Source organism: Harpia harpyja, chromosome 1, assembly GCF_026419915.1.
Source record: "Harpia harpyja isolate bHarHar1 chromosome 1, bHarHar1 primary haplotype, whole genome shotgun sequence".
Lineage (NCBI taxonomy): Eukaryota > Metazoa > Chordata > Aves > Accipitriformes > Accipitridae > Harpia > Harpia harpyja.
This window is the reverse complement of record NC_068940.1, coordinates 85,605,279-85,618,007: the sequence shown is the minus strand read 5'-3', so window position 1 is coordinate 85,618,007 and position 12,729 is coordinate 85,605,279. Positions and strand designations below refer to the sequence as shown.

The window sequence follows — 12,729 nt, the reverse complement described above, 5'->3', positions numbered from 1 at the left end:
TAGAGAGGTGCCTCTTAGGAAGTGGGATTCCATTGACTCTCAGCTATCCTTGCTCTCACAGTCCAGGCTAAAGATTAGCCATGTTGTTAGAAGATGGGAAGGACAGGACCATTCTGTTCAGAGCCAGCTCAGGTCTAGCTCCTTGCTATTAACTTAGTTATAATACCACACAAATACTGTCACATTTCTCCTAGGGCTGGAGGTAATCACATCATTCAGATTTTGAACCAGTAAACCCTACCAGTAGCAGGGAGTGATAGTGCAGAATCCCGTGAATGCTTCCAGCCTTGGATCCTGTGGTGCCAGCTCTCAGCCAGAGTCAATGAGCCCTGCTGAATCCCAGACACTTGGACACTGCTGTCTCATGCTCTCAGCACACCAGTGTTTTACCATTATTAACGGTATCCCAGTCTCTGATATCCTGAATAGTTGAACATTAACTACAGTATAAACTTGACAAAGTTGATTCCCTTTGTAGTCAATTATTTTATCTTATGGATAGGCCAAAAATCCAGTTATAATGTAAAATGTGCCAGTGTTCACAGAAGAACTAATGTTGACTGAAGTCCTGCTGAGCTGTAGCAAACAGACAGTGTTTCCTTTTTGTGTCTGTTTGTTTTTTAAGAGCAAAGATGAAACACTATACTGCAAACAAGCAGAGTGTTCATGTATTCTCTGTTGGACAGCAAGTCTGAATCCCCTCATCTGCACATAAATCTCCCAAGCTGTTGCAACATGAGCTTGCTTTTTTCTGTCAGTGCTTGGAATGTTCAGAAGGGCCTCAAGGGTGAGAGTGGGAGAAAGCAAGTTAATTTCCTTTCTAAAGGCAAATGTTTTTAAGGAAGTCGAAAGTAACTTACAAGATATTTCCTTATTCTCCTTCTGTCAGTGTCTTTATTAATGGGCTTTTAACCCCGTTTGAAAAAAATGACAAGAATTAATGATGTCACCAAAGATAAGAATATGGAAATTCTCTGCAACCTCACTTCTCAGAAGCATATCTTTGTACACAAAACAAATAAGTAAAGACACCAGCCTCTTTCTATTGTCTATATCTTTTGTTCTCTTAACACAGCCTCTGGTTTTTTGGACTGTGATCTACAAAATTTAAGTTCTCTTTAAGATACTACACACTGTTATATTTTTCCTTTGTTGCTTTTTAGGAATCTTTGGCTGTTCTTTTGGCCACTACCAAGGATGTCAGGGGAGGCACTTATTCCAAAACCCACAGCACATATTAGCACATAGCTATTATTTGGACTGGACAGAAGACACTCAGGGCTTTTCAGTATTTTAGGAAAAATTGAATTTTGTAGTGCCAGCAGGGTAGACTCATGGGGAAAGGAAGGAAAAAAGAGGTGGGAGATTCTGGTGCTTTGGAAGAATAAAGAGAAGCTAGAATGGGTTGGGAAAGAGTGTTAATGTTCTTTTTCTTTTGAAAACAAATTTTTAAAAGTAACTTTTTAATTTTCTTCAGATTTTGTGGAAGATAAAATACATTTTTGACAAATCTGATTCTGAATCCTTCTGGATTTATAGAAGAATTGCCTTTGTTTTGCCTGCATTTGTGTAGTTCACTACAACACATAATTTATTTCATGTTCTCTTACTTTTCATACTTATTCCATTCAAAGAGATGTCATTATGTTCTTTCTGAGAAGGATCAAAACATTAGTCCTACTATCTACGTCATTCTTAGAGTCTTCCCTTCTGCATTTCAAGGACAGTTTTCACAAGGATTACATATGGTACTGAAAGCAAGTTTATTCTTTCTATTGTTTTTAAACTGTAAATGTGTATTTTTTTAAAGCTGTGGTCTTTGTGATATTACGGTTCCATTAAATAAACTAAAAAATTCACTTCTAAGTGCATTTGGAAAAGAAATTGATATTGTAATTTTCTTCAAAAAGACAAAGCTAAAATTTTCTGGCATTTAACTGCTGTTGGAGGTTGGCTTTTGTATGTATTCAGTTGCTTTTCTGTACTGCCATATGTCACCTAAAACTGCTGTGAACATGACAAAGAAAAATATACAATCTATGTAATTTAAAAAGAAAATTTAGAATGGAAAAACACATTTTTAAACTCAGACATTCTTTTATATCCTTCCTGTTCTGTTTTCTCATTTAATTCATTCTGTCTAAATGTATAAGTTAAGTAGTTAGACCACTCAAACCAAGAATTAGCAGGTTTTTTCAGTTTTTTCCCCAGAGTGATCAGACGTTCATGTGTTACCAGGATGACCAAATTATTAGGGGTCATAGTATAAATGAGTATAAATTAAAGAGGGACTCAATTAATTCAACATGTAGGGCTTTAAAAAATACGGCAATGTGAACCACTTGACAAGAGCACAGAAGAAATTATCACAGTGGTATGGAGTAAACACTGAGGTATATGGAGAGAAGGTCTCTCGGTCTGTTGGTACTTTGAGGCATGGACCATAGATGAAAATTAATATTTTGCTGTTGGTTGCAGTGGAGTCAGGATTTCAGTTCTTATTTTTGTGTTTGCGCTGCACCCTGCCAATGGGGCATCTGTAACTGCTCCTGAAATGTTCTTTTAATTTAATACAGAGTAATTTCAGCAGACAGGTAGATTTGTGGTAGAGCCTGTTGCAATCATGCTCTTAAAGCTCTGCATCTAAGGATTTCATTGACTCTTCAATGTATCAGTGTTTACAATCCTCTGTGTAGCTGGTTTTCTCCAAACTGCAGAATTCCTTGTATTAAGGCAAAGATAATACTCACCTCAGAGCCAGCAAAACAGGTAGACTGAGAGCAGAATAAATGAATGTAATGAGTTGAATAAATAAGAATAATAACAAATAACTTCATACATTTCTGATGGAACTGAAAAATCTTTAGAATCAAACCATTCTATTATGCTGCCACCATTTCAAAGTAACTATACTTATAGAGGATATTAGGCTACTTTATTATGGAGCTACTCTGCATTTAGTCTGTCTAATAGAGAAATTTATCCCTTAAGTGCTTCCTGTCCAACCTGATTTTGTTGGAACAATTTGTTGGGTTATTCTATATCATTTGAAATAATACACTCAGACACTGTTAAAGGCTACAACTTAACTGAAAATTCACTTGCCTTCTAACTCTTCCCTTCAGCTTTATGGAATACAATGTTTGACCTGCCTCAGTTGTCATTATCTTATCTCAGGCCTGATTCTGTGGCATATTGTACATAGACCATGCAACTGTATCAATGAAGCAGCATTTTGCAGAGATGTACATGACTGTATGCAAGTGGAGAGCCAAGTGGATGTGTGTGATCTTAAAGTTTGAGGTCAAGGATGCGATTTTGAAGTTTCATTGATTCTTGCACATGCTGATACTTCCTTCAGTCAAAAGCTGATTAATGAAATACAATGACTTACAATGAAATCAAATGTGTTATTCATTAGTTGTATTGTAGAAACTCTTAGAAGGTCCAGAGACCAGGTAAATGAGTAAATTACCACAGCTTTACTGGTTACTGGAAACCCATTGGCTTCTAATAACTGTCCATATGCATTAGGTGTGCAGTTACTGGAATTAGCTGCAATGAAAAAAAGTATTAACCACGTTATATTACCTCACATTTTCATGGCCAGCAGTAGATCCAGAGTATATACCTGCTGTGTGGTACATTTCTTACACTACAATACTATGACTGTGTGTTTGAACCCCAAGCCATTGCCTGAATACTGTGCGCTAACCCTTTGCCCAGTGAAAGAGTTTCCCATGTTGAACATCTCAGTCCTGCCTTAGTAGCAATGGCTGGAACCGAAACTCTCATGGAATAATTAGTAGAAGTAAATCAGGCAAATACAACCCCCTAATAGGTATTTGTTCCACACCAAAACCATAATGTATTTTGGCTTAACTGTCTCTGCTCAGGCTGGAAACTGCAGAGTTGTTGCAGATGACAACCAGATTTATATTGCAATGGATAAGCTCTGAGCCATTATCCCCATGCCTTTCTGAACTAAAGCATGACACTCTCTTAAAATAGGAAAAAGACCTGAAACCTTCTTACCTGAAAATTCTTAGAATAAGTACATGGTGGCTGGCTAGATGAGATGTGATTTGAGCCTTGTGAGGACAAACACTAGTTCTTCACACATCAGCTAGATGAGAAGCTAGATTCTGGCACCTGGTACCTAATGTATCACTTTTCCTCAGAAAATAAAATTGGAAGGTGTTAATCAAGGAAAGAGAGAAGGTGTTTTACTCTGCAGCCTGTCGTGCTTAACTATTCTGGCATCAATTAGTAATTCATCACTAAGACCACCAGAAGAAGTTTCAAGTTTGTAGGCTGCCTGGATTACTTCAAGTATCCAATCATTTTCTAGTTAAAATGCACCCTGGGAGCACATGTGTTAATTGTTGGGGGTTTGCTTCTGCTCAAGACTGCCAAAAAGACCATGTGTTGCTATAAAAATATAAATTGCTACCAGTGGCAGGTAGAAGGGTTATGTGACAAAACCTTCCATCTGGCTGAGTTACATATGAATTCAATAATACTGACAATACTAGGTGTATAAGTCTCTGCTCTTGCTTGCTTCCTGCCTGGTTTTAATTTTCCCGTGTTGTACTTAACCACCTCAAAAAGGTGATCAGTGAAAAAACAAAGGCAATAAATCTCAGTATTGAAGAAATTCTATCAGAGCTGACCCTTTGTCACATCTTTATGCTGCACAAATTAGCTTTTGTGATGGTGGTCATATAAGTTCTGTGCCATTAATGATTTTCAGTCTAAGACCATAGCCTCCAAATTGCAGAAAACCTACTCACAGAACTCCTCTGTTTACTCAGCCTTTGAAGGACAAAAAATGTGTGATAAGGGCTGATTTACTCTGTGCTGGTCTATGATACAGCATTAATAAAGCAGCTACCAAATACCAAATATAGATGAGTATTTATTTTCTAACATTTAGACCTCAATTTCAACCCCCCTCCAAAACAAAATCAAAACTATAAACCCACACATCAAGCTAAAATGAACAGTTTTCCAGACAAGTTTGGTTTCAACTGTGTTAACACCCTCTCTTCTCCCATGTGTTGCTTCCCACCTCTAATTAACCAGATGGAAAGACTGTAAAAATCCCTCACTCCCAGCCCTAGAGAGGCTCTGAAAGGCTGCTAGTGCACTGGACGTGCTTTGTAACAAACTTTGGTTCCTCCTAGCAAATTGTAAAAGTGTCAGTGTACAATGAGGTCTGTACTGAGGGCATGCTTCACATGGGCTCCTTTTAGGACGTGGCCTATCTTTTCTTTTAATCTCAGGAAATTATAAGGTCAGCATGTCCATGCTGGCTTTTACAGATAGGAATGAATTGGTAGTCAGTGGTCTGGAGATTTCCCAGGTCTTTTTATATAAAGAGCATGACCTTGCATGTATTGCTTAATCTGTGAGAATCACAAATGGGAGGAAAGGTAGTGGGAGAGCATTATAGCAACAACTAGCTGCATCCTGCTTTTACAAAGCTGGTTTACTTCTGCACGTATATGGAAGTATTTTCTTTTATTGAATATGCCAGAGAGGAAAACAGAAAAAAAAAAAAACAAAAACATTTTGTTGCTTTGACTTACTCTGTATCTCCTAACTTCCACTATTCTGTAGCTGTTCCTCCTTTTGTACAGTCTATTTTGTTTACAGATGATAACAACTAGTGATAAAGACTAAAGGCTTAAAAAAAACCCCAAAACCTAGGATACGTTTTACATGAAGAGCTTTAGAGGGAAATTATATGAGCGTATCCTCAAAGTTATCGAACAAAACTGCCTGAGAAATGTTAGGTACAAGCTGGACTTTGAATGAATATTTGCTGGAAAACCAGTTAAATTTTACTTATTGCTACATACAATGAAAACCTTAATTTCTGCTAATGTGAAAATCTATCTATCTCCTTTGTTGCTAAATTATAAACACAGGTAACAGTTTATGTTTTTACAGAAGTATTTAATGTTCAAAGTACTTTACCATAGGTTGGAAAATAAAAGTTCTAAATTTGGTCCACAATAAAGTTCTGCCAATGCCAGAAATTCACTATAGAGACTTTTAGTGATGGATAACACAACTATTGCAATTAATGTGAGGCCTATTCCCCTCACTCAGTTTTGCCTACTCTTTTTTTCTCTGTTGAGTCATTATGGCTATAGGAATGATTCACAACAACAAAGCAGTATGTTAAAACTAGAAATAGAGCGATCTCATCATGGCTCTTAAGGTACTGGGAAACTTTCCTGTTTGTTTTTCCCTGGCATCAGTTTTCCCCCATTGTCTGACAATAACCAATTAAATGTTTTGATAGTGCTCTGAGCAGGTGACTGAATTTGAAGGAAATGTCACAGTCAAAAAGGCATCACTTTCCCAACTGGATACATTTCACTGTGATCTCTGACCTCCATATTGGTGTCCTTTTGTTACAGGCACTGCGTGTATTGAGCTGTGATTACAAGATGGAAAATGAAACAAGAATGGTGGTTTGTGATCTTGGGAACCCCATGGTGGCTGGCGCAAACGTAAGGGAAAACCAGATGCATTTACTGATTTTTATCTTAATTGAATTTTAAAGGGGAGCAAATGGAAATCTATTCAATTAGCAGAATGTGTCCCAATAAGCAGCACGTAAACCAAATTATTTACATGGACAGGAAATTGTTGGTGTAATAAGAGGCAGAACTGTGCTTCTGAAAAACTAACAATTTGTTCTTCTACAAGATTAATGGTGCTAGACCCTGTGGTTTTTTTCACTTCCTGTAAAGAAAATGAGTGACTCAGTTTAAATCACAGAAGTTGCACTAGTATAATAAGAAGAGAATCCCAATCCATTATGTGGTCTGTTTATTTCTCCCTTTTAGTATTCTTTCTGCTTAAGATATGTATAGTAAATGACAGCTTCTTTAGCCTGATTCTCATCTTGAGTGCATAAGGGTGTCTTATCAGGTTATATCATGATTTATATCATGAAAATATGGTTGGAATCAAGTTTTCCTTCAAGTTATTAATGTCATTCTAAACATTTTCCTAAGACGGCTATTCATAAATCATACTACACATTAGATAGAACATTGGTAGCCTTGTTTTTAGGTAAGAGTGGAACTGAATAATGACTGACAATGGACAGCAGATAAGGATTAAACATAGGTTTAGAGATAAAAAAAGCGCTACCCATTCCACAATTGTCATCACTTGTCCCTGTTTCATGACAAAATAGTTCTAGGCATAACTGTTGAACCCAGTAATGTTTGGCCATGGATGCCCTTGCAGAGGAATTCTAGCACTGCTCATAAATTCATAAATGTTATGAATATTTAACTAAAAACAAATAATCCAAGCTAATAATAATAATAATAATAATAATAATAATAATAATAAACAGCTTCTAATTGGGGGGTTTGCAAAGAAACCAAAGCAAATCTCCTTAGTATTTTCAAAATCCCTACTAAGTTAAGGTTTGTCCTATGGAAGATCAATATTTCACTCTTCAGACTGTCTATAGAGGGGTGTTTTTCTGGCCTCTTATGATCTTGAAGCAGTTCCTGTCTGACCCTCGATAAAAGAACCAAATGGGTCATATAACAGGAGACTGGAACTACAATAGCTTGTTTGGATCATAGGGTTAGCTTCAGATCAGTCATAGAGCTTTTGAAAGTGAATGTGAGACCAGGTGTCTTATACAGTCATCTGCTTTCATGGTCACGAGCAGTCCCAGAGAGACTCTTTGGGATTACAAGTTGCTGGAAACCATTGAAAAATGAACTCCAGGTGATGGACCTACTGGGAGCAAGAACCTGCCTGGTGAGGATCATTCTCTGTAGAACTACTGTGAACTAGAAGTCTGAAGGGGGTGCTATAAACATTTTGTGGGAAGGACATAGAGAGGAGCACTAAAAGGTTTTGTAGGTTTTGTTTTATTCTACTAAATGAAACTCCTAAAAAGTAAGAGTAATTTAAAACATTTCTGAGGAATGGAGTTTTCATAATGGGATGATGGGAGGCAATGATGGGCCAAAGCACTAAATAAATCCCAAATCAAGGCAGATAATTTCTTGTACCAGAAAACCAGCAAATTTAGATACCTGCTCAGTGATTTCCTGGTTAGTCTCATGGCAGAAGCAAATTCTCAAGATACAGACAGAAGTGGACAAGAATCTTGTGAATGATTGGGATGCAGTGGCGGTGAAGGAGAGCATAAAAACCCCTGGGTTTGAAAGAGAAAAGGAAGACTAAACACAAGAGACACTAACATTGTATAAGCTAGGAGCAAATCTTCGTGGTTTGCATAAACATAAGCAATGGAAAGGTCTGAGTGTGGAGGTATTAGACTAAGCCCCTCACACTCCTCCCTTTGAATCCAAAGACCTGTTTCCACATCATCCTTGACTCAAAATGCTAGCAGTGTAAAGACTTCAGGAATGCTATTTTTCGGCCACTAAAGCAGTACTACTCTCACCTGTCTCCTTATGAATTCTCACAGCATAACTAATCCCGTTTTTCTTCAGAATCAGCTCTAGGGCTGCCATAAATGCACTGTTACCAAATATTCCTAAGCAAAATACTTCATAAAGAGAGACTTAGAAGTAGCAGAATAAAACAGCAGGGTTCATAACATGTTTAAGGATATTCTGGCTTATAACAAAAGAATCCAACCCTTGAAAATTAAGGCATATGAAGATAGAGCATTACAAAGCCAGATGGCAAAAGTGTTTGATTATAGTGAGTGAAAGCTTAAAGCCTAACTTTATCTTTGAAACCAGCTCTCCTGGAAGCTTAGTAAAGGTGAAAGGACTTGAGCTTTTTCAATCCAAATGTATTTATGATGGCAAATGTACTTCCAAAAGTGAAATACCAGCCCTTTGTACAAATTGCATAAATCACAAAAGGTTGCTCTGATCCATTTCCAATTTTGCAAAACAATTCTGCTCTGGCAGGAGATCAGTTATTCTCAAAATATTCAGTCAGAAACAGACTCTTTGTGGAAGTTGTGAGGGAGTGGGAAGGGAGGGCTAGGTCAAAATCAAACATTCCTAAAACTCTTAACTATTGAGTCACTGTAATGACTTTTCAGCACCCTGAAATCCTAGAATTCTTGAACTCTTTAAGATCAACTTCTGAGTATGAGGGTTATGTCAGGATTTTGTGATATAACCCATGGGCTATTACTGCAGTGGGCTACAGGGTTGTCTGGTGCTTCACATCTTCAAAATGTGTTATTGTCATCAAAATTGGGATATGTCTGACTTTTTGAAAATCTGTGACCTTAAAATCATTTACTGGCCACAAAAATTACTTAACCTTTTCAGTAATATCTTTGTGGTTGAAAAAAAACATGAAAAGGTAAAAAAGAAGATAAAAAGAAACAGGAAGGAAAATCACAATACCATATGGCCCAGAATGCAAACTAAATGTCTGTGATACCATCTCACTGGCAAAGAGTGCTCAAAGTACTTATTTATGACACTGAAATGGATCAGACTGATAAGCTTCCTAATGCCCATTCAGTGGCCTTAGCAAGTGAGATGTAGGTTTTATTATAAATTCCGGTAGAACAATTTGGAAGTTAATAGAAATTAATAGAAATAAGGTTAGAAGACTGGGAGGTTTGGAAGATCTTCCCTGTTTCTTGGTATGTACCAAACTGATTCTTCAAAAGCACAGAGGTTTTATCTTTCATATGCACTGTAAGACACTTCAAAAAAAGCTAGCCCTCTGTCTCCCAGCATACTGCTAGATCCTGTCAAACATAATAACAGATTAAAGCTTACCAGAAACGTCATGTGTTTCAAAGATACATGGTGTTAGTAACATGGAAAATAATGCAATTTTACTGAAACTAAGTTCACTTGGAAAATTTTAAATAAAATTAAACTATTCTGATAAAATTAATGTCCTACTAAAATAAGGAGGTTGAGTGATTCCTAAGTTACAAGCTCAAGCAAATTCAACTCCTTTGGCCTCAGTGGATTTTCAGCAAGGGCATGTGAGCATCTTTGCCCCATTATTAGTAGCAGTGTCAAGGGCTACTTGACATTAATGAAGTCATACGACCATACAAAGGGAACATCTGCAGCTTATTAGACTCGTACAGTAGGAGTGTGTTTCAGTATTAAATAAGGAGTTAAGCCTCAGGGGTATAATAGATCATCAAAACTGCAGTTCATGTCTGCTATATCTGAGGAAAACTTTATCTTTGGTTCATCAAATCTTTTTTCTGCTATAAGTGGAAACAAATTTATATAGACTGATTAGTAAAAACAGTAAGAGAAATGCTGAATTGAATATTTGGAAATTTTTGTCTTAGAGATTAAAAAAATCATTATATTTTTAAAGGTGAATGAAATATCAATGAAGTTGTTAAAATCATCTCCAAAAAGTGGTCTTAAAAATAGCTTACACCTCTATTCCAAGTCAGCTATTCAGCTTCTGTTTAATTTAATGAGCATTATCTTTTCATCTTAAAGATTTTACTTCCAAAAAAAGAGATTAGCTACAACTATGACACTAAAATGGTCAGAATTCAAAGATTTGAACTTGCCATTTCTTTTACGATTACTATATTGCTTTCAGCATAGAACAACTGAAAGAAGTAATTGAAACATGTTAGCTAAGTCTCGTTCTGGAGATGGATTAAGATTCAGTGATGCACAACTGCAAGTGAGGAAAGGAGAATTGAATGAAAATTTTTTAAAAATAATGCTTGGGAAAAAGGAATTGCCTAAATATCTGAATTGATACCCACAGAGGAAAATGCCTCCTCTTCAGTGATGTTGAATCTAGGTCCCAAACATAAAACTCTACATTGTTGTGTCCTGTCCTGTTGCTGACAATGCTACCCCAAGTATGTTAAGGAAAGCATGCCAAGCAGACAACTTTTTTTCTTCCCTGCCCTCCGCCGTAATCTAGTCAGATATTGGCAGAGATGAAGGAATGATGTCCTCATTTCCTAATGGCTTTTGATGAATTTCTCAGGAAGATTGTTTCTCCACATTGAGAATATGGGTATATGTAACTATCTTTTTTAAAAAAATGAAAGCACAGTGTGCAAGTTATCTAGCAGGAAATTCTACCATCAGGCAATAGGGGAGGTGCGGAGGAGTGAGAAGTTGTATAAGATTACAGGCTGTAGACTTTGCTGTCAGTCTCAATACAAAATTCACATTTTAAAAAAAAATTACTAGATTAAAAACATGTGCAGTTGAAATGAGGCAATTAAAAACATTAATTTAAACATTGCAGCACAATTTTATTAATTTAACGTGGAGGGCAGATGGCATCTTCCCCAGCTCCCCTGCCACTTACACACTGGGGCTGTAAATACGTCCAACAAGAGGGTTACAGAGACTCCACCATATGCTATTGTATATTCCTTCTTTAGTTAGCCCTGCAATGCCATTCTGTCTTCTGAATTAACTTGTTCTGCTTACTCTGTGCCCTTCTTGCAAAGCAAATGGAAATTATTAGAGGGAGGAAGCAAGGTCTGCATATATACAAGGGAGCACCAGTGGAAGCCCTTATCCCCTTCAGTGTGTTTTACCCTCTATCTTCTGTGGTCACACACTGCACGTTGTGGCAAACTAAACTGCAAATATAACTTTGAAGTTGTATTCCTCTTAACTGAACGGCAATGAAAAAACTCAAACAAAATCAAATTAAAACATCGAGCTGCTGCTAATCTAGCCTCTAGAAGAAAAATAGGTGATCAGTCAGGCCCACAACACCTAAAGTATGCAGCTTACCTGTCATAGTTACAGAGACAATGGGAGGAGCAGGAAGCTCTGGAGACCTGGACAAAGGCATGCATGGATGGAGGCAGGGTTGAGAGATGCCAGACAGCTATAATTTTCTTTTGGCTTGGCAGAGTAGAGCAAAGACTATCTAGATGAAGAAGGGCCCACCACTGTGTTCTTGGGAGTATGCTTCTCTGATCCTCTTGATCTTTCCTCTGTCCAGCCAAGTTTTCCATCTGGTGACATACACAGGGAGGATGGTATTTTTTCCTGAAAACAGCTAGATGATATTATGTCATACTAATTTTAAAAAGCAACAGTATCCTATACAAGTCTGTGAAATGTGATGTTGAACAGTACTGCTTTCTTGGTATGGAGAGACCAACCATTTTTAGTAACCTGTTGTTTTGTTTCTTTCTCAGTTCTCTACAGGCATTCGATTTTCTGTTCAGCATTTTGAAAATGCAGATTTCAGCATCAATTTTGAGCTTCAAATAAAAAGGTTAGATGTTTTATCAACAGTATGGTTATTTAAATTCTGAATTCGTATTAATATCTGAAGTGTAATATATAAGAAGGTCACTCTAACTCTTCAGTGTCAGTAGTTATATCATGGGCTTTCCTATGGCAGCTTTCTTCAGGAGGATTTGTGGAGTTGCAGCCTTGTTAGCTTTTAGCAAAATCAGTCTTAGACTTATTCTCATGATTTTATTTTGTTAAAATTCAGGTTAACTGATTTTGGTCAGTGTTCCAAAGATCTACAGATTTGCCAAATTTGCACTTTGTTTTCCACTTCAGAATTAATGAACAGTGATCACTTTGTAATGAAGTTCTGTATTTAAAAACATATCATGCTCTGAAAAAAAAAAGACATGCCACTTCTTCACAACAATTTAGAAAACAAAAGGAGAACAGTTAAAATCTGCTCGACAGATTTACTGGCACGAAGAGAAAACTGTTTCAGTTCGATGCAGGTGTACCTTTGTCCTTTTTCCAT

General features: G+C 37.0%; 1 protein-coding gene across 2 annotated transcripts in view; it reads left to right on the top strand.

Annotated features, from left to right (window-relative positions):
• The window catches only part of ITGA8 (integrin subunit alpha 8), a 120,958-nt gene that overhangs the window by 61,222 nt on the left and 47,007 nt on the right, over window positions 1-12,729 (top strand). For both annotated transcript variants that reach the window (XM_052803175.1, XM_052803184.1), the window contains exons 21-22: window positions 6,432-6,524; window positions 12,155-12,234. In XM_052803175.1, coding sequence (XP_052659135.1) covers window positions 6,432-6,524; window positions 12,155-12,234 — 173 coding nt within the window. The remainder of the gene's footprint in view (window positions 1-6,431; window positions 6,525-12,154; window positions 12,235-12,729) is intronic.